This window comes from Lissotriton helveticus, chromosome 2_1 (assembly GCF_964261635.1).
Source record: "Lissotriton helveticus chromosome 2_1, aLisHel1.1, whole genome shotgun sequence".
Taxonomy (NCBI): Eukaryota; Metazoa; Chordata; class Amphibia; order Caudata; family Salamandridae; genus Lissotriton; species Lissotriton helveticus.
The window spans coordinates 554,429,039-554,455,358 of record NC_136059.1 but is presented as its reverse complement, the minus strand read 5'-3'; the positions used below and the strand labels follow the sequence as shown (position 1 = coordinate 554,455,358).

At 46.6% G+C, this 26,320-nt stretch overlaps 1 protein-coding gene across 1 annotated transcript in view; it reads right to left on the bottom strand.

The window, feature by feature from the left end:
• The window catches only part of WDR41 (WD repeat domain 41), a 497,424-nt gene that overhangs the window by 40,866 nt on the left and 430,238 nt on the right, over positions 1-26,320 (bottom strand). Inside the window, exon 12 of the mRNA XM_078675219.1 lies at positions 10,075-10,208. Within this exon, the coding sequence (XP_078531345.1) occupies positions 10,075-10,208 (134 nt within the window). The remainder of the gene's footprint in view (positions 1-10,074; positions 10,209-26,320) is intronic.

Here is a 26,320-nt window from a genome sequence, read left to right as displayed (position 1 = left end):
GCTTTTAATGACTGCAGCAAGTTTCATGCACTGGATGTTGTATGCTGGAAAGTCATGTACAGACTGGGGTAGTGTAGAAGTAAGTGAAAAGCTGAGGGGTCAAAGAGGACTGAATAGTGTGCGTTTGAACAATAGATGAGCATATTGGGGAAGACACATTCTATATACGAGAACAACATTCCCAGGCACAATTGCAACGCAATCCAGTATCAAATCAATGAGTATTAACTTGTTTTTCACCAGCACTTTATATCACACTTCTGGTCTTTAGAAGCTCCCTCAATAACTGATGTTTATTTTTACCCAGTTAGAAGGTATTTAATTTACTGACATCAGAAGGATGGAAGGGTGAGTACGCCTAGAAATTAATTAAACTCAATAATGACAAATTAATGCATGTTTAAACAGCAGGTGTTCAACTCATAGAGCTATCTTTGAAGTGTGTGTAAGAGACTTGCATTTCTTTTCGAAAGTGTGTGTGACAGGAGATATAGATGGTAATCTATCGACCGCTACAGGCTGAGACATGCCCATCTGGGTACGACTGCTAAACCCTGTCCTTGCTGATGGCCGGTGTTTCAGAGCGCTTTGGGGCAAGGGTACATACAGAGATACGTGGGCAGAGGGATAGTGGTATGCAGAACCAGTGATGAAGAACCAGGTCGACCCTTAAGTAAGAGCGGGTGTACTGGGAGGACTTCCATCGAAACATGCCACAAAAGAGTCTGTCTCAAAAGATGACCAATCCTTCAAAGAATAGAGAGCTAAAAGCCAGAGGTGAAGAAGGCATGCTGCTCTATTGGTTCAAGTCCAAGAGTTTTAGGTCACAGCAAAGCTGAAAGATTTCATCAAATGTTACAGACCATCAAAATATCTACCAATTGTTAAAATAGATTTTTCAAGTTTGCAGTAATAGAGCCCTGTTTTCCCGGTTTTTACTCCCTTCTTTCCCTTCCCATTCTTCCTCCTTGCATACAATAATCTGTTCTTCTGGCTAGACCGTCATTGCCTTTTAGGCGTGTAGCTCATGCTACCCGTGAATGAGGGGTGTAGCTTTATCAGTAAGATTGAGGGGAGTGGTGTGAGCTTCAGATTTCCCAACAATCATGTTGGAATATAATATAAAAACACAATATATGGCAAGCAGGGTGCATGAGAGGGGTCTAAGTGGCAGTGGAAAAGGAGAGGCATGCTTATTGGCAGGGGTACTTAGTGAGATAAAATACAATAATTTGTAAAATAACCAACGTGTTGAAGACTTTCAAAACAGAGAGAGAGAAAGAGTGTGTGTGTTTTTGTCTGAGTGTATGTAACAATTCCTGGTGAAATGTTTGCTCTCAGGGTCATAAATTTAAATCTTAGTGTGGCCACTCAGTCTTTCATCCTTATGAGGTCGATAAAATGAGTGCCTTTGAGTTGGATAGCAGCCTTTTGAATTCAGTGTCAAAGACCCATCTGGTGAATATGTGATTTACAAATATGCATAGTGCGTTAAGGACACAGAAAGAGGTGTGGCTCACTGGTTAGAGGCGGCAGACCTGTAAGCAGAGAACGGCCCGGGACCAGGGTTCAATTCCCAACGCGGCAGGGTCTTGGACCAGGGTCAACGGACTCGATAATTCTCACCTCAGTACCTACTCTAACCAGGGAACACACTCTGTAACTCTGGGCATTAAGCTTGCCTCATCTCTACAACGGCCCCCCACAGACGCCGGGGATGCCTGGTTTCACCCTGGAGATACCCAGAAAGGGATCATCTCACAGGGAAAACCAGGACGGGTTCCCCAGCGGTCTACAGCGCCAGGACACTCGGGTAGAGTAACAGTGCGCTTTACAAGTATCCCACATTTACATTTACAAATGTTTTTAATCTTTTGTTTTTCAATTTCTGTGCAATATTACAGTCATTATTTCCTCTTTATCTTCCTGATCCAGTACCTTTCTTACACGTATCCATTCCCCGGACCTCCTTTCTTTCCATTGTCCCATATTTTTCTTTTCCGTCTTCTCTGCCTCATTTCCTCTTTCCATTCTTGCTTCCCTACACCCTCAATCATTCCCCATCTGTCCTCCCTTGATGCATTTCTTCCCCCTTCCTCCATTCATTCCTTACATTCATTTCTTTCTTCATCCCTTCTTTAATTTCTTCCTTTCTTATCCTCAAACCTTCCTTTTGCTTGTCTTCCTCCTTTCCTTTCTTCTTTCTATTCATCCATCACACCTTGTTCACTTCCTTTCTCCCTCTATCCGTCGTTTCTTCCTTTCAGAATATTTTCTTATTTCCTCCGTCTTTCATCCATTACTTATTCCCTCACTACAGTACTCCCCTTTCAGCCAGCATTTGTTGCTGCCTTCTTAACATACTCCTTCCTTCATCCTTTCCTTTCTTTTAAACAGCACAGTACAAGCGCATTCTCTTCAGTTTTCAAAGTAGCCTCAAGTCCTCAAAAGACATTTCCTAAAGATGCATTTTGAGATGTACACTCATTCTCTAATTTGGGTTTCCTTTTGAGTTGTTGTTATAGGCTTACCATATATTTTATTATGTTATATTGATTTGTACAGCGCAATGTAATCACCTGAGAGGGTATCCAGGTCCTTGGACAGGTGTGCAGGTGTGAGGTCCACGAGGAGCTTATATATATAAAACCTTTAAAATAAATAAATAAATAAATGAAGAGGCAGGTCGTTATCTTATTGTGGAATTCAAGAAGTGAGGAGGAGGCTCTGATGGCTTGTGGATATGGGTGGAGCCAGTAGAGGAAGTGGGAGGGGCCAGGGGAAGTGGGGGTGGCCTTCTAAAAATAAATGTGGGCACCTGCACTTAATATTTTACAAATTAAGCACTGGGCACTACCTAGTGGGTGGCGAAAAGACTCCTTCCTAAGCGATGGGGTGAAAGTTCCCAGGGTCAACGCTACCCACTTTTACAGCAGATTCGTTTTGCACTACAGCAAACAATCCCACAGTGCACCTTACTTGTAAAATCCAAGATGAGGATAGCCTATCTCCCTTGTGCCTGACTGAATATATACTTTTATTTGATTTCTTAAAATCCTAAAAGGGTGGAACATACCACCAGATGTCCCATGTAACACAAGTGTACTGGATACAAATTTCAATAAAACAATTTTGTATTTATGCCCCACACATAGTGCAATTAATTCCCAAGGCCAAGAATGTGTTATGAGTTACTTCGACCACAAGACTAGTAAAATTAGTTGTAGACATGATTTTTCCTTCTATTTTGAGTAAAGTGCTTGTGCTAACAGGGGAAAAGGAAAGAGAGAAAGTGCAAGATGAAATTCTGGAAGGGACTCAGCCCGAATACTTGACGGAGTGCCGTCATCTGTCCTTCTTTTCGAGTTATTTGATCACTGAGTCCTTCTTTCCAAGCTGCTAGTTTCAAGAAGGAACATATCTATGCTTCCAATTTCAAGTAAAGTGCTTGTGCTTAAGAGTGGGAGGTGAGAAAGGGAAAGTGCAAATTAGAAGTTCTGGAGAGGACTCTGCCCGACTACATAATCGAATACCAGTCATTTATCCTACTTTCCAAGTTCTTTTGACCCTGAAACCTTGTTTTCGATTTCTTGTGCTGCCCATTTCAAGAATGTAATAGTCTTATAAGACAGTTGGACAGAGAAGCCACTCAAGCATTGTATGACAGCCGCTCTACAAGACCTTATTTGAGTTTCCCATAAGGCTGGTTGTAAGAATATCTTCCTTTCATTGTGTAAAGCCGGGAAGATGCATAGTATATGTTATATAGACTCTGCTCCCTTACCACAGAGGCGGCAGTCCGAAGTTGACCAGATCCGTAGCCATTTTGGAGTAAGATCCTTTGTCGTGAAGGACCCCAGTCATAGTAAAGTTTGTTTCCACTTGTAGTAATCTGAGAAGTCTTCTTGTAGATATGGTTGCGGTTTCAGCTGTTTATAGGTTGGTGTACCGGAGTTTGAGAGGCGTGCTTAATTGACCCCGCTTCTTGTGCTCCGTGGTTGTCTTGTTCGGTCAGATCATCTGGCCTCCATGGATCATCTGTAATAGGAGCACATAGAGGTTCTGGGGGTTTTAATCTCTCCTTGTCTCTTGGGCTGCTACTTGCCTGGCCAATTCCTTGGTCTTCTTGGTTGTCTTTTACCAGCATAGGATCTGTGTTGGGCTCTGTGGGAAGTTCCCTGATGGCCCTTAGCATCTGTGACATCAACGTTGTACCGTTGCCAACTATTTGGGGGCAGTGGCATGTATGAAATGTGGTATCCTTGTCAAGCTGCTCCTTCTTTATCATATTGTTCAGATCTTACAAATTAGCTTCTATCTCCTGTAAGTGGATGGCTATGATTTTTAAAAGTTCAACTTAAGTGTCGAGTTTATCTGCATGATCTGTCATTGCATTTCCAATCGTTTCCATAGTCTTTAGTAGTTGGGGCCATATAGAAGCCATTGGAGGACTCGGCGTTGCTGCCACTTGTATTTGATTTGATTGAATTGATTCCGAATGCTCCATTTGATCATTATGCTCACACGGTAGCTCATTTCTTGGTGGTGCGTCAACTGCTGTTGCCCCTGCCCCTGCCCTTGCGGGACTGAGCTTGATGGTTTCTTGTGACAGGCACCTCCTTAGTTTGATATGGAATGAGTCGTTAACCTTCCTTACATTGGGGGTTTTGGGACTAACAGGTCCTGTTTGTAAGGCGAGTTGGTCGTAATTTTCAGCCGAGCCCCTTTGTTTCAATAAGTTTGGGTCTGCCATTAAGGAGGGAAAATAGGCCATTGCAAACGGACTTGGACTTTGGTCCTGATGGCGGTGATCCAAGGCGTCTCCTTCTAGTAAGTAAGTAAGGGAAGCTTGTAAAGCGCTTGGTTACGCTCGAGAGCGTGTCCCCGCGCTGGGGCTGAAAATCATTCCGAGGCAGAGTAAGGAGAGAGCTCCGCTATCTTGTGAACAGGTGAGTTTTTAAGTTCTTCCGAAAGCTGGATTCAGAGGAGTCGAGGCGGAGATTGGGGGGCAGGGCGATCCAGCTCTTCGCTATCAGATGTCGGAATGAACGCCCTCCCATGCGGGCCCTTTTAACCCTGGGGACCTTGAGTAGGCCACCATTTGAGGAGCGCAAGGTACGTAATGGTACGTACTTGGTGACTAGGTTCTGAAGTGGTATTGGCGCTTTTTTTGCAAGGATCCGGTGACAAGTACAGAGGGCTTTAAATTCCACTCTGCTTCTCACTGGCAACCAATGGAGGGTCTGAAGAGCAGCTTTAGCATCCGATCTTTTTGGGATTTTTAGAACAAGGCGGGCAGCCGCATTCTGTAATACCTGGAGTCGATTCATTGCCTTGCAAGTGGCTCCCAGGTACAGTAGGTTGCCATAATCTAGGCGTGAGGTCACGAGGGCATGTACCAGTGTTTTTCGAGCGGGCCTAGGAAGGAGGACAAGAACCTTCCGTAAGGTTTTCAAGACTCCGAAACAGACACCTGCTACTCGATCTATCTGGGGTCCAAAAGACAGGTCAGCATCGAGCCAAACGCCAAGGTTTTTAACTTCCTGACGGGGCACAGGAGCCTCACCTAGGCACGGGGGCCACCACGCCGATGACCAAACAGATGGGTTCCTCCCTACCACGAGCACCTCGGTCTTGTTGCCATTTAATTTAAGGCAGTTGGTGGACATCCAGGTTGCAAGATCTTGCATGCAAGCCCTGAAACTGTCCATAGCAAGTCCGGGTGCACGTGAGAGGGAGATAACCAGCTGCGTGTCATCGGCGTATGACACAATGTTTAATTTAATTTAATTGTGGGTTTATATAGCGCTAGGAATCGACTCCCGGAGGAGTATCTCCACGCTTCGACCGCTGGGGAACCCGTCCTGGCTCACCCTGAGAGATGGTCCCTGATGGGTATCTCTAAGGTGCGACCAAGCATCCCCGGCGGTCTGGGGGGGCCGTTGTGAAGATGAGGCAAGCTGATGCCCAGAGTTGCCGAGTGTGGTTTCTGACTAGAGTAGGCACCGAGGCGAGAATTATCGAGTCCGCTGACCCTGGTCCACGACCCTGCCGCGTCGGGAATCGAACCCTGGTCCGGGCCATTCTCTGCTTACGGGTCTGCCGCCTCTAACCAGTGAGCCACACTTCTCACGTCCATGACTCTGTTTCTTTCATAATCATTTGCGGTGATTCCAAATGTGTTTGTTGGATGGAGAGGGAGTACCAGCTTATTACCGCCACCCTGTGAACAAGAGCCTCAGCTCACAGGAGATGTTGGCTTGAGGGAATGAAAAAGGATCTAAAGCTTTGGGTAGTAGTGGCTTGCCTTGGACTTCTGATCAAGCGAGGAAAGATATCGATACTAAGGATGGGTTTTTTTCATTTTTGTTATTGTTATTGTTCATGCTGCAGACCACACTGCCTTTGCTTTGCATTCCTGATATATTGTTGCTGTGTCTCAGTTCCTTGGGGTCCTCGGGGTCATTGCATTCCGTGTGGTCCCTGTAGCTCCCGGACGAAAGTCTGCAACTTTTAGAAAGTCTGTTATCAGCGCCTGCTTACTGGCTTTAATGCCAGTAACAGAGCCAGAGCCGGAGCCAGTACCAGTACTAGTGCCAGTGCCATTTACGGTTATGGGTGTGTCATCTTCTTTTGCTCCCTTTTTGGTTTTAACTGATCTTCTCTCTGTTTCAATGGCACTGGCGTCTTCGGCTAAGCAGGGGGTAGAGCTCAACTTTCTTTGCTTTGCGATGTTTAGATGGAGTTTTATGTGGATTATAATTTCTCTTTCTGGGCCGGGCGCAGACTCGGTCTTTACCTCCGTCTCAATTTCAGTTTTGGACTTGGTTGCCAGCCTTGTCCTTGATGAGATGCTTGTGGTGTCAAGGTCCGTGTCCATGTTCGTGTTCCATGACCCACCTCTTCCCTTCCTTACTCTTCCCGGGGGTTTCTTGGATTTCTCTTTGCCGCCTCTGGTTTTTCCTGATCTCATGATCAGTGTACTAGAGATTTTATGGAGGGTTAGTGTCTCGAGTAATACAGATGCTTCTGAACTTTTAGGAGAGCTGTGACTTGGGTCCTTGGACACCTCTCTCGTGTCCCTGAGGGGCAAATCTATCAATTGTTGTTAAGGCTGGGGGGAACAGCATGAGGTAGGGAATGGGGGGATTAACTTCCCCATTGAGACTGCCCTTCCAGCCCAGCTGCCCCAAACCTCTTGCCCCTTACCTTGGGATGTGCTCTCAGCCCTTCAGTCGGGAGGAGTTAACTCTCTGATGGACCCGGCGGTCAGGGTGTCATAGGGTGCTGCAGGGTGCCACAAGAAGTCTGGTCTGGGCCCCTACCAGCAGTCCAATAATCCAGTTGTCCGGTGTGCCGGTATGCCAGGCTGCTGGAGAGACTACTCGAAATCAGTCACAATAGTTGCAGCCTCTTTGTGCGCCTTGTAGGTCTTGTAAATGTTGATAGGCGAGCGGGGCCACTGGGCAGACGCAGGCTGCACCCGGGACTAACCGGCGCTGCCTCTGCGTCACTCCGGGCGCTCTCTGCTCGCGCTTGGATACGCAGAAACCCTACGCCTCAGGTGTTTGCCCCCCCCGCCCCACCGGCAGATTCTGCTGCTGGTGCGTCTCTGCCGAGGCTGCCGTACAACTGTACAGCGCGGAGCTCCTGCTCCGAATGCACCCTGCCCCGTCCTCTGCTCTCAGCGTGCTCGGCGTTACAGACAGACGCATTGCAGTCAAGTGTAGTCCTCTACAGTTCACTGAAGTCCTCAACCTATTGCGTGAGGCTCGGTCGGGATCCCCTAATGATCCCTGCCCGGTTGGCGTACTAAAAATCTGTCCTGAGGTCATCGCACCCACTCTTACCCCCATGTTTAACACCATCATCGACGGGGGTGAGCATCCTAGGAGGTGTAAATTTGCCTCGATACTTCCCTTACTAAAAAAGCCCAATTTGGATGGAAACAATCCGAACAATTACAGACCAATATCCTGACTCCCGCTTCCGGCCAAGTTGCTGGAAAAGGCTATAAATCGGCAACTAAGCGCTTTTCTTCAGAGGACTAAGGCTCTTTACCCCACGCAGTTTGGGTTTCGTGCGGGGCACAACACGGAGTTGGCCCTTGTCAAGGCCACTGAGGAGGTTAGAGCTGCGGTGGACCAAGGAGGGATGGCTGTCCTGATTCTACTGGATCTGTCGGCCGCCTTTGACACAGTCCACCATGGGGTGTTGATGGACCGGTTGTCGAAGGCGGGGGTGGGATGTTCGGCTTGGGGCCTCCTGAAATCCTTCTTGGTCGACAGAATCCAAACAGTTGACTTGGGGTCGGACAAATCTAAACCTTTTGCCCTCCCTTGCGGGGTGCCGCAGGGGTCCTCCCTGAGCCCTATGCTTTTAAATGTTTATGTCAGCCCTCTGGCGGCCTTGATAAGATCCGTTGGTCTGCAACGTACATCCTACGCAGATGACACCCAAATTGTGTTATCCATTCAACAAGGGTCCCAAGGGGTTTTGGCAGCGAGATGCCATGATTGTCTAAAGGATCTGGCTGGCTGGATGGAATCCAATTGCCTAAAAACTGAATGCTGGGAAGACCGAGGTCATCATATTTGGGTAACAACCCTAATATCTGGACTCCTGATATGTGGCCTGAGGCTTTGGGAAAGCCACCAGCCCCCACTGGTAAGGCAAAAAACGTGGGTGTTATCGTGGATCAGAATCTTCATTTCGGAGATCAGGTCAGTAGAGTGGTTTCAACCTGCTTCCACATCCTTAGGATTCTGAGGAAAATTTAATTTTTTCTTCCTGGTGAGGGTTTTAGGACAGCTGTTTCAGCCCTCATCTTATTGCGCTTGGACTACTGTAATAGTCGGTATCAGAATCGGAAAAAAATATATAGCTACAGACTGCAGTTGGTACAAAACGTGGCAGCGAGACTACTGACAGGGACCCCAAGGTTTTTCTCTGTACGTGAGGGACTTCGGCAACTGCATTGGCGGCCAGTAATAAGACGAGCACAATTTAAAGCGTTGGGCATTGTTTTTAAAGCTCTGATGGGCAGTGGCTCAGAGTTTTTGAGTAGGTGTTTCAAATGGTACGTGCCAGGGAGAGCCTTGCGCTAGGCCGAAGGCAAGCTCGTTGTGGTGCCACGAATAAAAAAGGCCAGTTGGGGAGGTAACAGCTTCTCATATGGTGCAGCTAAGGAATAGCCTGCCGACTCATCTTAGGAATGCGTCGGAGCACCTCTCTTTCAGAAAGGGACTTAAGACCTGGTTATTCGGGGATTAGATCTTTATGTGCTCTAGGGAGTCAGTTTGCAGCGCCAGGGCGCCCTTGGGTATAAGTGCGCTTTATAAGCTCATAGTAATTATAATAATAATAATCACACATCTACCACATCAAAGTTTGTTAATTGACCCTACGTCCCGCCACTTTCAAATTCAAAAAGCCACCACTAGGTACTGTTTACCATGCCTAACAACTCTGCCCATCTTCAGTTCAACCACCCTATGTATTTTAAAGTCTGCTCTAAGTTAATTACTGGGTAACGTGTTGTATCCAATGCAGCAGATACTTAAAACAAGCACTGACAAAGAAAATACGTCTGCTCTTCACAAGCATACAATTATTTCTTTTTGCACGTATATGCAAATTAACAAGTAAAAATGCCCATATGAAGCAGCCAAACATCACAGAAAAAAAGGAAAGGAAAGATTGCTGCACCAGCCATGACACTGAAGTGTGCTTCATTTTAAACTATATGTTCTAGTGCTTTAGAAGCAAAATTGTATTGTAATGTATTGTATAAGCTTGACAATTTAACAGACCAATAAATGAAGAGGTCTGACATAAAGACCCCCATACATTTATATATGTACATATCTCTAGACATTATTTGTTGTTAAAAAACATAGGGCTAGAAACAGGTAAAGCTTTCAATAGACCAGACAGAAAAAAATTACCTTTAAAAGATTAAATGCTCCTGTCCTACACTGAGCTATGTATATTATATATTAGAAACATTAAGTACGCAGTTCATTGCTTTACACATCAGATTTCTTTGTACATATCCGATTACTGCTTATGTACCTGAACTGCAGAAGAGTGCCCAATTAAATCACCGATAAGCTCCAATGATCCGACCAGCACGGCATCTGGTGTCTTTTTTGTCACTTGGCTTGTTTGTTTGCTCGTCCTTCCGAAACCCCACATACTGAAGAAACCTAGATAAGATGAAATAACATTGAAATAAGCACAGGCACCAGAGATATGGCTCTGTAAACTGAATACTTAAGCAAAAAACATTATAGAGGAGTATCTCATCAACACAATATTACCATCCACAAATGTGGACGAGAATTTAAGCTAGAAGTTGGAAAGTGATCCTTTACCATAGAAAAATGTAAATGGTCTGGTACAGCCTAACTAAGCATCGAATGTATCCAAAATGTAAAACTTTCATATAAATAAAATATCTACAATAAAAAAGCATGGATAAAAGAAATTATTTTCGCCTACAGAAATCTCCTTTCAATAGTTCAGCTGTTTTCATTGAAACACATATTGATTCTTCCTATTTAGTTTCTCTCCCCTGGCCATTCACCCTTTCTGTATTAGTTTCCTTATTTAGTTCTCCTCCCACCCCCACCCTTGTCTCTGCTTCTTCCCCTCTGACCCCCTAGCTCCGGGAGCGTCTTCCCGTACCAGCGCCCCTCGTCCGTCTGTCCTCATCCCCAGCTCTTTCTTACTCCCCCACCCCCACACTCCAAGATGAAGTTACACTATAGAGACACTGTGTGTACATTTGTCTCGAGTCTGAGAACTCGCATGAGGCATCACGACTGTGGAACGTTATCAGGCATTGTCTGGTGCTCACGGGGACTTTTATGGTCAATGTTTATGTTAGCTGTGGCCCATGTGTGCTGTTTAGTTTTCCTTATGGATATTCCAAAGTACAGAAAATAGTTTTGTTGCGTCACAAAGTAATTTACTACATGTGCATTGCTGTTAGCATTGTTGGGCTTTTACATGCTCCTCGTTATGTTTTTGTATGCGGGCATGCGTAAAAACAAGTTTGCGTCTTCAGTGACGCTATTACCCAGGAAACAGGTGTTTCTGGCTGGCTTACAAAGCATGCATGCATGCTTTAATGAAACAACCACGTTACATGTAATGCTTGCATCATTTGTACATGATGAGCTGGCGTTTATTACTGAGTCAGGGGCATGTGGGTGCCACTGCGGAGCACAATATCAGGATAGTTATGAAAAGCCCTTAATTAAAGCCTCCGCCTCACACAGCGTTCTGTGGTAGTGCATTGTGCCAAATGGAATATGTTACATCCCCTGTAAGCATCTATTCATAGCATGTAGTGCCTCAGTTTTATATGCTCCGAATACTCCTGCCAACTAGTGTTGGGATCAGACGTTGTTTTTCTTTGCAGAAGTCTTTTGAGTCACAAGGTATGGTGACCCTTCCTATAGTCTGTATTGTGCATGGTCATCGGCTCCATTATTGGATTGATTTTTGGCTCATCGGGTGAACTTAGGAAAGGAGCAGTAGAGTCCCACCTGGCTGCCAAGACCTGGAACTCCCTCCCGACCGACCTGCGCCTGACCCAAGACCACCTCTCCTTCAGGAAGAAGCTCAAGACCTGGCTGTTCGAGCAGTAGCAGCACCCCCCCCCCCCCAAGCGCCTTGAGACCCTCCGGGTAAGTAGTGCGCTCTATAAATGTCCTTGATTGATTGATTGATTGATTGAGTGTCTGTAAAGATGAACATGCTGGTAGAGGTTTGATAATGCTGAGTGTTTTAATAGAGAGGTGGTTACATCAGTTACTAGAGTTCGGGGACAAGGATGGGTGCATATGAATCTATGGCACTACAATATAGAAGTATAAATGCCATTCGTAGCACGTGTTGGCTGTAGATACATATGCTTAGCACTGAATGTAAAGCAGTGCTCACCAAAAGTGGTGGCTAGCTAATGGGTGGCATAGACGTTTGAAAAAGTGTTAAGACAGCTTGACCCACTCTAGCTTGTTGGTTAGCTAAGATATCTCCACAGTAGTGTTTTGTGAATGTGTATGGGTTATTCCATGCAGCTGCTTTACAGATATCTGCTGGTGGAATGTTTCCTAGGAAAGCTATAGAGGCTTCTTTTTTTCATGTAGAGTGAGCTCTTAGAGCTGCAGGTAGCAATAGTTTAGCTTTTTGGTAGCAGGGGAGACATTTGGGGTTTGTTCTTAGTTCTACTTTATCTGGAAAGATCTAGAAAAAGGTTCTTCCAGAGTGAGTACTTGGAGTTCACTTATTCATCTAAAAGATGGTTTAGCCACCAAGAATGCTACTTTCCATGTGAGGAACTGTAGATCACATGAATGTAGAGATCGAAAGGTGAACCCATAAGCCTCGTAAGGACTATATTAAGATTGCAGACTGGTGTTGGCAGGATGGAGAGTGGGATGACCTTTTTTAATCCTTCCATAAAGGCTCATGTGTTGTCTATTTTGCAAGTGCAGTCTGATACAGTTATACGCAAGGCCTGCTTGTTGTTAATGGAGCAGGTAACAAATGAGGTCTTGTACGGTGGAGAGAAAGTAGCTGGGTTAATTTTGCCATGCTGTAGTGGACAAACCATTTCCATTTGGATGCGCAAGATTCTTCTGTTTTAGACTTGCAAGCTTGTTTTAAAATGGTCATGCATTCTTGTGGCAGATTAAGGCATCTAAATTCTAAGACTTCAGGAGCCAGATCGCTAGATTCAGCTGCTTGAGGTTGGTGTGTGTGATTCTTTCCTGCTCCTGAGAAAAAAGCTGTAGCCAAAGTGGCAGCTTCTTGTGTGGCACAACCAATAGTTGAAGTAGGGTTGTGAACCATTCTTGTTGAGCCCATGTTGGGGCTATTGGGATTAGAGTGAGGGATGTTTGTGTGAGCTTTTGAACCATGTAAGGAATGAGTGGGACAGAAGGAAAAGCGTAAGCAAATATCCCTGACCATCTAATCCATGGGTACTCACAAAATTTCTCTCAGGGGCCAAATTTACAGTGTGGTTTGTGTCCGAGGGCTGCACTGGTGGGGGCGGGGACAGTGGGGGATGGAGCGGGGATAGAGCAACAAAAAAAACTGACCTTGAGGTTGAACACAGGCCCCTGCAACGGACGCCTTCATCTACTGAGCCTCAGACCTGGCATACACATCTCTCTCACTTTCTCTCAGACTCACATTCTCTCACACTCACACTATCACACTCACACACACAAACACTCACTCAGTCTGTCTCCCTCCCTCTCTCTCTCTCTGACTCCCTCCCTCCCTCTCCTTCTGTCTCCCTCTGGCTGTCTCCATCCCTCCCTGTCTCCCTCCCTCCCTCCCTCTCTGTCTCCCTCCCTCTCCGTCCCCCTCCCTCTCCCACTCCCGCTCTCTCTTTCTCTCTCTCTGCCTCCCTCTCTCTCTGCCTCCCTCTCTCTCTGTGTCCCTCCCTCCCTGTCTCCCACCCTCCAACCATGTCTCCCTCCATCCCTGTCTCCCTCCCTCTCTGTCTGTCTCCCTCCCTCCCTGTTTCCCTCCCTCCCTCCCTCCCTCTGTCTCCCTCCCTCTCTGTTTCCCTCCCTCTGTCTCTCTCCGTCTCCCTCTCTTTCTGTATCAGTCTCCCTCTCTTTCTGTATCAGTCTCCCTCTCTCTGTCTCCGTCTCCCTCTCTCTGTCTCCGTCTCCGTCTCCCTCTCTCTGTCTCCCTCTCTCTGTCTCCGTCTCCCTCTCTCTGTCTCCGTCTCCCTCTCTCTCCGTCTCCGTTTCCCTCTCTCTCCGTCTCCCTCTCTCTGCTCCGTCTCCCTCTCTCTGTCTCCGTCTCCGTCTCCCTCTCTCTGTCTCCGTCTCCCTCTCTCTGTCTCCCTCTCTCTGTCTCCGTCTCCCTCTCTCTGTCTCCGTCTCCCTCTCTCTCCGTCTCCGTTTCCCTCTCTCTCCGTCTCCCTCTCTCTGCTCCGTCTCCCTCTCTCTGTCTCCGTCTCCGTCTCCCTCTCTCTGTCTCCGTCTCCCTCTCTCTCCGTCTCCGTTTCCCTCTCTCTCCGTCTCCCTCTCTCTGCTCCGTCTCCCTCTCTCTGTCTCCGTCTCCCTCTCTCTGTCTCCGTCTCCGTCTCCCTCTCTCTCTCTGTCTCCCTCTCTCTGTCTCCGTCTCCCTCTCTCTGTCTCCGTCTCCCTCCGTCTCCCTCTCTCTGTCTCCGTCTCCCTCTGTCTCCCTCTCTCTGTCTCCGTCTCCCTCTCTCTCCGTCTCCCTCTCTCTCCGTCTCCCTCTCTCTCCGTCTCCCTCTCTCTCTGTCTCCCTCCGTCTGTCTCCCTCTCTCTCCCCTGACTCCCTCTCTCTCCCCTGACTCCATCCCTCTCCCCTGACTCCATCCCTCTCCCCTGACTCCATCCCTCTCCCCTGACTCCATCCCTCTCCCCTGACTCCATCCCTCTCCCCTGACTCCATCCCTCTCCCCTGACTCCATCCCTCTCCCCTGACTCCATCCCTCTCCCCTGACTCCATCCCTCTCTCCCGGTCTCCCTCTACCTCCCTCTGTCTACCCCTCTCTGTCTCCCTCCGTCTCCCTCCCTGTCTCCCTCCCTGTCTCCCTCCCTGTCTACCTCCCTGTCTCCCTCCCTGTCTCCCTCCCTGTCTCCCTCCCTGTCTCCCTCTCTGTCTCCCTCTCTGTCTCCCTCTCTGTCTCCCTCTCTGTCTCCCTCTCTGTCTCCCTCTCTGTCTCCCTCTCTGTCTCCCTCTCTGTCTCCCTCTCTGTCTCCCTCCCTGTCTCCCTCTCCGTCTCCCTCCGTCTCCCGCTCTGTCTCCCACCGTCTCTGTCTCCTCCTCTCTGTCTGTCTCCTCCTCTCTGTCTCTCTGCCTCTGTCTGTCTCTGCCCCTGTATGTCTCTGTCTGTCCCTGTCCCCCTCCCTCTGTCTCCCTCTCCGTCTCTCTGTCCCTGTCTGTCTCTATCTCTGTCTGTCTCTGCCTCTATCTGTCTATGTCTGTCTCTGCCCCTATCTGTCCCTGCCTCTATCTCTGTCTCTATCCTTGTCTCTACCTCTATCTCTATCGCTCTCTACCTCTGTCTGTCTCTACCTCCATCTGTCTCTGCCTCGGTCAGTCTGTCCCAGCCTCTGCCTCTATCTAGCTCTGTCTGCCCCTGCCTCTATCTGTCATCTGCCTCTGTCAGTCTGCCCCTGCCTCTATCTGTCTCTGCCTCTGTCAGTCTGCCCCTGCCTCTATCTGTCTCTGCCTCTGTCAGTCTGTCCCTGTCTCTATCTGCCCCTTCATCGATCTGTCTCCGTCTCTATCTGTCTCTATCTGTCTCTATCTGTCTCCGTCTCTATCTGTCTCTATCTGCCCCTGCCTCTATCTGTCTCTATCTGCCCCTGCCTCTATCTGTCTCTATCTGCCCCTGCCTCTCTCTGTCTCTATCTGCCCCTGCCTCTCTCTGTCTCTATCTGCCCCTGCCTCTATCTGTCTCTATCTGCCCCTGCCTCTATCTGTCTCGGCCCCTGTCCGTCTCGGCCCCTGTCCGTCTCGGCCCCTGTCCGTCTCGGCCCCTGTCCGTCTCGGCCCCTGTCCGTCTCGGCCCCTGTCCGTCTCGGCCCCTGTCCGTCTCTGTCTGTCTCTGTCTGTTTCTGTCTCTATCTGTCTCTGCCCCTATCTATCTCTGCCTCTATCTGTCCCTGCCTCTGCCAGTCTGTCCCTGTCTCTGCCAGTCTGTCCCTGTCTCTGCCCCAGCCTCTATCTGTCTCTGCCCCTATCTATGTCTGCCTCTGTCAGTCTGTCCCTGTCTCTGCCTCTATCTGTCCCTGCCTCTATCTCTCTCTGCCCCTATCTCTCTCTACCCCTATCTGTCTCTGTCCCTGTCCCTATCTGCCTCTATCTGCCCCTGCCTCTGTCTATCTCTGCCTATGTCTGTCTCTGCCTCTGTCTGTCTGTCCCTGTCGGTCTCCGTCTATCTGTCTCTGTCAGTCTGCCCCTATAGGTCTCTGCCCCTATCTATCTCTGCCTCTATCTGCCCCAGCCTCTATATGCCCCTATCCCTATCTGTCTTTGCCCCTGTCTGTCTCTGCCCCTGTCTGTCTCTATCTCTATCTGTCTCTGTGTCTCAGGCAGTGCACACGTACTGTGTCTACACGTCCCGGTCACCAGCCCAGAGACAGACCCCCTCTCCCGTTGTACTGTAAAAGCCAGCTCGTTTAATCTCAGAATTTGCTGCTTTGTGGGGTTTGCGCCCCACCACTGGGCCTTGGGTCACAACTGCCATGGGCTTTAATTCCGACTTTCACCCCCGAGCAGTCAGATCAAAGCCCCCCTTTGGCGCCAGTCACCCGAGTACTTCACATGTCTTTAAAAGACCATTTAATTGTTAATGAGGCCTTGTTGTATTTGACCTCTTCTTAGCGCCCCTGCAACTCCACTCTGACTATGCCTGGAATCGCCCAGCCCCCATAAATCAGCAACCAGCAGTATTTGCAGACGCCTTACAAGTACCGGATATATATATATATACACTCAAATTCTAGGTAAAGGTACTCAAAGCTTAACTTCCACTTTCTCCAACACACCTCCACGAAGAGAAAGGAACATGGGCTGCCCAACTCACAATGTTGCAGAGCAGTTATTGGAAGACTTCTTTTCTCGCCTGAAATCTTGGTTAAAATCAGAACTTTCTCCTTTAACAGCTCGCTTAGACGCTTTAGAAAATAAACGTATACCTCTCCCATCCCAGTTGGTTCCATTGAAGGATGCCAGCGCTTCTTCATCTCTTGTAGACCCTACATGCACTAAGGAATAGCAGCCATCTACAGGTGCAGCGACCTGTGGTCCAATTCTGGTGCTTTCGACCCTTGGTGTTATCTCCAATAGTCAACATCGCTTGGCCCCCTCTTTAGGTGGGACTGTGGGCTCCTCTCGTTTTAATCCACACTCTGGTTCTGTATCTGACATTAGTAGGGATGTGTGTCCGTCAGCACCATTAGAAAAGGTACCTTCTGCTAGTACTGTCACCCTGGTGCGCGATCGTGTAATGATAAATCTCCTGCCTGCCGCTTGCCCTTAAGTGGCTGTACTTATTGATGTCCCACCTGTATCAAGCGGTCAGAGTGAATCAGCGGAGGAACTTTTTAACGAATCTCTGAATTGACTGGTGAGACATAAAAGTTTCCCTTTTGTCCATGTTAAGAATATTTTAATGGTTAGAAGAAGTTCTTGGATTTGGTCCTCGCTCACCAGTAACCACTGGAGAGTGTGTAATTGTAAATTTCAGATTTAATTTTTTAGCGTATAGGGCTAAATGTACAAATTTACTTACAGGATGTAGATTTTCTTTTCAAGTTGGAATGTTGCAGGGTTAAGAGAAACCCTGATTGGTGTTCATTCATCACTAAATCTGATACTGTAGCCATGCAGGAGACCTGGGCCACCTCTCCGGTTACTATAGATGGCTATGCTTATTATTATATACAAGCGATTGCTTCCTCGTGGGTGAGAGCGGTGGGTGGTCTTACAGTTGGGGTCTGCTCTAATCTATGTGTAGATGTCAAATCTATTGGCACTGGTTCTGTATCCTTTCAAGCCCTGCAGTTTTGGTACAGATGTTCCCGTTTTACATTTTACATGGTTAATTTTTGTGACTATGATTTTGTGAACTCGAAGTGTTCCCTTTTTGCTCATTTGTTGGATTTTTTAAAATCTAATTTAGCACCAGCCAAGAATAGTAGGTCAATGCAGCCACAGTATGTGCAGTGTGGCGATTTCAATGCTAAACTGAGTGACCAAACTTCAAGAGTTGGGACCACGATTTGGTGATTTGGGGGGTGTTTGTTCAAACGGTTTGGGGTGACCATAATGCACTTTCCGTGTGGCATTCCTTCCTCAAAATATGTCCCGTCCTACACCAGCAATTTCACCGGTTACCATTCTGGTGACGGACTTAGGCTGTTTTGGAGTCTCTGCAATCCCTCTGATGCCTTAGCATCTCTTCTCAACTTGCACCCAGGACTATTTCTTAACTGTTTGGCAGAAACTCACTATGAACCTATGTTGTTAGCCTATAATAGCTCAGCACCGGCCATAAGAAAAACAAGCTGCAAATGTCCAAGCCCATCACTAGATGGCATCAGTATGCTAAGCATACGTATATACGGCCAACACTTGTCACAAATTAAACAAGTTCCAAATAGTTCAATCTTATTTGATGATTTGCAGGCATGGCACAGGATATTTTCTTGTTTTCATCTCAATTGTGCTGGCTTTTTACTGACACTAGTCTGGGTTTTGCCATTTATGTTCTTTAGGTCTCGCCTACGCAGAGCGCATGTAGCCAACGAGTGCCTTTTTCAGGCTAGCACGCGCTCCATTGCCATCAATGGCAACGCGTGCACGTGCGGCGATTCCCTTGAGGGTGCAAGCGCCGCCATATGGTAGCAATATTCGCTCTCGCAAGGGAATCGCACAGCCCTCCTCCTCCACCCCTGCTGCCGCACGAGGCGCATGCGTTCCTCCCCCTGCTGCCGGCAGCCTGCCTCGCTTGTGCTTCTTTCTCTTTTATTGTGTTTACTGCTTTACTTTTTAACAAAACACGACTGTCCACCATCAATCGTAAACGTATCCAACAGGTTACACAATACGTTTCCCCTCTGTGGTTCATGGCAATCAGGTTGCTCATACACATTGTCCATCAATGTCCTTGGTGCAGCTGGGGTGGTTTTGGGGGAGCAAGTTTGTTACCGGGGAGGAACGCATATTATCGCAGGCCAGTTTAGAAAGGATCAATGTGTGGAAGGTTGTGCAGAAATCCTTCGTGTGCCTGTATATTTCTATGCAATGCTGAGCGTTTGTGGGTGTAATTCAGTGCCTCTGGCTGTGTTTTTCACGTTGCGATCGCTGACTAAGAAGTAAAAGCTTTAATAGTTAATGTTCATAGGTGTGCCTTCTAGCTCTTCCTAAACAGGAGTTCAAATTACTGACGGCAGTTCTGAAGTACAGCCACAATGGGCCATGGGCCAGATTCACAGAATACTGCTGCGGCATCTAAGAAAGAAACTGCGTTACCACAACACAGAAGGCAGCCTGAGGCGAAGCAATTTTTTTTCAGGCAGTCTACATTCTTTCAAGGGCTATCCTATGGAACAAGGCCGTCGATTTAAAAACGAGGAGTGGAATTTCTCCGGGGCAGGACTACTAGGCTTCCATCTTGAAATTCCTGAGGTCGCCAGAGTAGAAACATTTCGAATTCCTCGCAGGATTTACAGGCTCCTGCCACAGAGCCAGAAAATAAAGAAGCCAGCTTTCGATGGATAAAAATGTTCAACAAACTCCTGAACGCGAATTTCACAGTTAACACGATCCAACACAACCAAGGCAGTACTAACCAGTGAAGAAAGGTAATAACTGAGCAGTGCACTCCTCTACTCTTCTCAGCCTGACCTCTACCCACAGTTAAATCTTCAATTTTTTTTACCAATACATTTGAACCAATGTCTGAGCCTTTTGTGTTTTTTTTCTAAGGCAACCAAAGTGGCAAGTGAATATTGAAGAGCTGTGCCAGAGATCTACTTCCACCTCGATTGTTAGGGTCTTCCTTTTTGCAGACACCCAGTAAGACAAAAATGAATTCTCCCCCCCCCCCCAAAAAAAACTACCAGATTGAAAACAAGCACTGGCGTAGCCAATATGTCGGGCCTTTGGGACCTTATAAGTGATTAGCCTTGCAACAGTTGACGTTGTTGCACCAAGGATATTGTGCTGGATAACTAAACACTTATAAGATTCCAAAGGCGAGACCTATTGGCTATGCCAACGTGTGTTTATCTTTACAGCCCCATCCCACCCAGCTTCACTGTAGTTCCCCTAATACACTGTTGCTGCAGAAGCTCCAGAGTTTGTTATCTTAATTAATCTTTACAGCCCCCACCCAGCTCCTCCCTTGCACCCTTGCTGCCCCCATTCAGCGGCATTTACTTTCCAAGCTCCATAGTTTTCTCCAGCACAGTTTGGTGGAGTCTTCTTTGCAACTAAAGGACACCTCGTTTGTGCTGGCTATCTGCTAAGGGATTCCATTTATACAGCGCGGTTTTGTTTTTCTTTTCTTTTTTGTTACATGTGACCTGTATATTCACATGGGGCTAGTTCTGCCTTGTGTTACATCTCGATCAACCACATTTAGTGATTATATAGTGAAATTTGGTGTGTGTATATAAAATACAGCTGCTTTGCATGCGTGCAGACCTTAACACACAGCTTAAGGGTATATACAGGAGAAACAAAGACTCAAAGTGAGTGCTAGTCAGCTTTGCAGCCCTTATTTTTTATTGCTTATGCCCCTTCCGCTCTCCATCCATACCTATGTGACAGCATCGGTGTGTGGTTCTCAAAATGGTAGACTTGGCAGGATCAGCTCGCTGTTCCAGGAAGATGAGTGTTTTGGTTGCCAACAACTGAAGCTGTCTTACTTATCCCCACTCAAATCAGCAACCTTGTACCTCACAGGGCCGTAAAATATGACGTGTGTTAGGAGACTGGCCTGTGGTGGGGTTTAGGAGTGGAGGTATGAGTGACATTAATTACTCCAATATAGGGACATATTAAATATTACTGAATTTGTAACTGGGGAGCCAGGCTCGAGTCTCGGCATCGGCTTAACATCTTTTGATTTTAGGCACATCACTCCATCTCCATGTGCCTTTGAAAACAACTAGTACTCATGTAAGGAACTACAATTCCTTTTGGTCGAGTTCATTCTATATAAACCTATAAAAGTCTTTTCACAACACCACCTCCATAGGGTGCTGTTAACACTATAGCGATTAAACAACAACTTCAAATGCAGTGAGATTGCACTGTTTTTGCTGCGGTTTGCATCCATTGCCTGGGCTCTGAAGAAGATTCTTTGTTTTCACTTTTTCAGCAATATCATTAAGACTAGGGATGGGAGGAACCTGCGGCGTTCTAATCTGTGGAAGTTACATGAAAACTCTGCCAAGTTCATCGAATGGGCAGAATTAGGCACGCTGTGCAATTTTTTTGCCGTAGGAGCTCATGATGCGCTTAAAAATCAGCGCAAATGGCACCGCGCAGCATGTCAGATAGCGCTGCTTCTCGAGTTGATTTTGATTCCAATCAGGTTGATTTTCTACTCAAGGGGCGGCTTTCTGACCGCAAGATTCCGTGGAGTTCTGCAAACGGGCAGAATTAAGCACATTGTGCTGATTTTTTGCACTGGGAGCTCGTTCTGCACTGAATAATCTGCGCAAATGGCATCTTGCAGCACACCAGAGGGTGCTACTTCTGGAGTTGATTTTGCTGCTGCTCGAGTATATTTTCTACTTGAGCAGCAGTTTTCTCACTATGAATGGTCACGACTGTTCGCTCTGGAGAAATCTCGCCGGGTGCCCTCCTATCAACTGAAACTCGTGCTAGGTGATGCCAAATCTAACTTGCGCTTGCCAACTTACCATTGGGGAGCCACACACAGGAAAAAACTTTGTCTGGAATGCTGCATTACATACATAACGCGAAGTGGCCAAAACTCAGCCAACTTAATCGATCCTTTATGACCCTCAGGGACGGGAGGAATGGCAGGAGATGCCAGGAAGGCTTCAAAAGACGACGGAGGGCTTTGTCTACCTTGGGATATATGTGACGCGGGGCACTAACCTTTCTTACGATAGGAACATTAAGCGAGTAATACTCAACTTTGAGGAGGATGCGGCACGGTGGATGATGCTTCCTCTTACAATGCTGGGTCGTGCTGCTATGTTTAAAATAATAACGCTCCCGAGGTTTCTTTATGCCTTCCAGAATGAATACTTTCCCCACCCGCGCCGGGTGTTTCGAGAAATAAACATGGGATTGCGGGCCTTCCTATGGCTGGGGAAACAGCCTCAGGTGGCACTGACGACCCTACAAAGACACCAGTACAGTGGGGGCATCTCGCTGCCCAATCTAGAAGCGTACTATTGGGTGGAACATTTAGCACCTATCAACGAGTGGATAAATGCCCCTGCGGCACATCCCACTTACACGCTGGAGCGACACCGCATGGAGAACCGCACCTGCATCCACTACCTGTATGGGGGCAAGGGGAAAGGTAGACTGCTTCCGGCCACCAGGGTTACTCTGGGGACAAGGGACCGGGCGACAAAGGCCATGGGATGGGAACGGAAACGGACAAGGCAAACACCGCTGTGGCGGTGTGCTTGGCTGAGGGAACTTAGTAAGTTGAGGGGCTTTCAGAGATGGGACGATATTGGCTTCTCATCGCTGTGAGATGTCATGAAAAACGGAGAATTACAGTCATTTCAGGCACTTAGGGCGAAATATGGGTTGAACCGTACGCAACACTTTAAATATCTACAGCTGAGGCATGCCTGGAGGGAGAAAGCGACTGATTGGATCGCTCCCGGAATATGCACCACTGGAGGGCCGTCTCCTGCAGGAACGAATCCCGAGTAGAGCGGTTTCTTTGACATATAGAACCCTGATGAATAACATGCCAGATGGGCTGGAAAACCTTAGAAGCACCTGGGAGCAAGAGGTAGGGAAAATGGACACGGTGGATTGGGACACGGTCCTGATGCACCCGAGAGAGGTAGCGATTAAGTCCCGTTTGCGCCTTATTCAATATAATATCCTCCATAGGACTTACTTCGACAGGGTGCGCTTATGTAAAATGGGGAGGGCTGCTGAACCATACTGCCTGAGAGGTGGTCACGACAGGGGGGACTTCTATCACACCATATATATACATGGCAGCTGAAAGGGTGACGTATAAGGCATGAGGATGCCCTAAAACGTTTGGGAGAGTTTGGGGTAAATGTCGCCGTTATCATGGCCTGGACGGGGGACTTTGATCTGGTGGGAGTGAGCCGGCAGTTAATATTGGACGGGGGGACGGGCGTCAGAGACTCTAATGATGCATCCAAATGGGAGTCGGAGGGTGATCTGATCACTATAAGGGACATGATGGATTGTGAATTGTCTATGCTGATGGCTGAGGGGGGCATTGTGATTCTTAATGACATGCTGGTTATGTGTTTGCAGAATGAAATACTAATAAAAATGTTTAAAAAAACAAAACTCTGCCAACTCCACCAGCAGAGCGGAATTTATCGCCCAGTCCTAATTAAGACCCTGAGTAAAATTATGTGCCACTGTAAATGCCAGGGAGACTTTCTGGATTTCATGGAATTTGTTCACATTTAAATTACCTTAAAATTTGCAACTTGCACAGAGACTTTCCAAATGTTTTAGAATCTGTTCACTTCTAAATCACCTTAACGTTTGCACCTTGGCAGTGTGTTGCGTTTTAAGCGTGCAAGAAAGAAAAGAGAAGCATTATCCTGCAGACAGCCACAGTTAGCTACCACTGCTGGTTTTGCATAACTCTGTCTGCTCTAGACGTACATTTTAAACCACTCAACAAGTTAGATATTGTGCCCTACGACAGACAAAAGGTGAACCTTCTAAGATGAACACTTTTAAAAATGCCCCGATATGCTCCATATACCAGCTCCTTCCTGATCACTTCCTCTGCTGCTTTGCCTTTCTTAAAGCACAAAATCCCGCACCTTTAAGAAATTCCTGTCCCTATCTCAACGCTCCCACTACTAAAATGTATATCAACACAACTGCCTTTCATAATTCAGAACTATATGCTGCTAAGATAACGAAGTCGATTCATGTGCCTGCTGCAGAATGCTGTTCATAATATCCATACTTAGAAGGTGTATTTCATAATCTGTCACCGCCCTTTAACTGCTGTTTCTAGCAATCTATCCCATGAAATGTTAGCTGTGTTCTTTTGCAGCACATTGGGAAAAGGAGGACATATAAGAGAGAAAGTATTCATGGTTTGATTGATACCAAACTGATACATGCATTTGGGAGGATACTATTAATACTATTTTAACATGGCAGGGCCCGTTATGTTAAACAACAGGAGATTTTTGGATTTGGTTTCAGCTCACTTCTAGACTTCAGATTGTGGCAACTAGCATTCATTTTGCATATTATGATGTATGCAGATAATTCTACTCACTTTTACTTTTTGCTTGGACGACAGACTGCTAATTCTGAATTCAAACCAGTCACAATTGTCCCTTCTTTATTTTTTTAATATCATCATTCAGCAAAAAAAGCATTCTCAAAGCCAATAGGTCTCACCTATGTGAGAGCTGTTAGCTTTGTCTATGTGATTCAGACATGTTGTATAGCAGTGCGGCTGCTATGCAGTATGGCTGAAAGTAAACAAAAGAAAGTGCTACGACTGTGCCATAGTGCTGCTATACACATGGATAAAACATACTGACAAAGCCAACAGCTGTTATACAAGCGTGGCCTATTGGCTTTGCCAATGCTTGTTTTCTAAAAACTGTTTGACCTATGATAGGGTCAGCTTTGATGCCTTCTTCCAAACAATATATAGTGTATGTATTTATGTACTAGTTTCCATGTGGTTGCTTTACAAAACTCAACGAGAGGAACGTTTCTGAACTAAGTAGTCGTAGCTGCCTACCCCCTTGTGGAATACGCTCTTGGTTTACCCGGTAAACGTTTGTTGGCTTGCTGATAACAACATATAATAGAAGGAACTATCTATCAGGCAATGGTTTATTTTGTAGATGCCATCCCAGTATGTATTGGCCTATAATTGACAAAAAGGCGATTAGCGTTCCTCACATAGTTTGTTCTATCTAAATAGACATGTAAGACTCTTCTAAATTCCAAAGAGTGAACTGGCTTCTCTGCAGAAATGGAAAGTTTTAGGGAAGAGAAACAGTAGAGAATCCGCCTGGTTAATATGAAAGCCAAAACCTACATTCGGTAAAAATGTGGACTTATTTTGTATACAACTACGTTTTGGAAGTGTTTGTGGATTATTAAAAATGGTGCATTATTAACAATGTGCCGAATAATAATGTACAAAAACTTCAGCAATAGAGTTATATATAGAACAAGTCCAAATTTTTATGGAATGTAATTTTAGACTTTCATACTAACCAGACAAATTCTGATTGCTCAGACACTATTATGATGTGAAACTGTATACAGCTCAATAGCAGATGGGGCTTGGTGATCACTGACCCTTCAAACAGATGCAATTGCTAACATAAAAGCCACTTTCAAAGGTAGATGCGGCAAGAAAGCCTTGATGGATACGCTTAAAAGGAGAAAACGTTAATATAGTAAGAACCAGCTTCAGCTCTCATGGTGAGGCTGTCGTCTTGGAGAAAACATTTTCTTCAATCCTTCCAAAAAAGTCTGTAATCACTGGATTTGTGAAGGACTTTTAATTTAACATAACTGTGGGTTGCAATGGCAGGTCAACTTTAATTGAAGAATACTGCAGCTTTGCGTTTGCCAAGTGTAGCAGATAGGGTCAAATTAAATCTTCTTGATAACAAATTGGATCGTGTTTATTTTTTAAACATTTATTTATTTTTGTGTTTTATAGAGCGCGAACTTGACCTGTGAAGGTATCAGAGCGCTTTACATGGTATACAGTGATGAACAAACAAAAGGTTTAAAGTGCAGAAATATACAAGATCAACATGTAGGGTTACAATCACTGTGATAGTCTGTAAGAACAAAGGACCCATATGATCTTGGCGTGAGGACTTGGTGATCTGAGAAAGCGGTGGTCTTGGATTAGTCAGGCACGATCTGGTGGTTGCAGGCAGGCCTTAGATGAGGAATTTACCCATGAGGAAGGTTTTGGCCTCGTTTTTGAAAAGTGCTAGAGGAGGGATTCTTCTGATGGCAGGTGGGAGAGAGTTCCAAATTCTTGGTGCTGCTCTGGTGAACGCCATGTTGCAGGTTCTTTTTTTCTGAAAGGAGGCGGGTTGGAGTAGGAGGTTTCTAGCGGACAGGGAGTTCCTGCTTCCTCCGGATATCACTAATTTCTGTGCCAGATAAGCAGGGGAGTTTGTGTATAGGGCCTTGTGTATAATGCATGCAAGTTTCAGCTGAATTGTGGCCTCTAGAGGGAGCCAGTTCAGCGCTTTTATGTGTGGCGAGATGTGGTCGAACTTCCTGGTGCCTGTAAGTAGTCTGGCGGTCACGTTGAGGCAGGCTTTTAGAGGCGCTAAGGAGATCTTGGGTAGTCCTGTGAGGGTGGAACGGCCATACTCCAGTCTAGAGATGACTAGTGCTTAAACTGCCATTTTTAAGTCAGGAGCATCGATGAAAGGTTTCAGCTTCCAAAGGTAGCTCAAGTGGAATCTGGCTGCTTTAGCCATTGAGTTAATGTGGTCTCGCATGTTCAGGTTGCAGTTGAGTTTCAGTGCAGTGCCCTGGTCTGAATCCAGATTGAAAGTCATCAAGT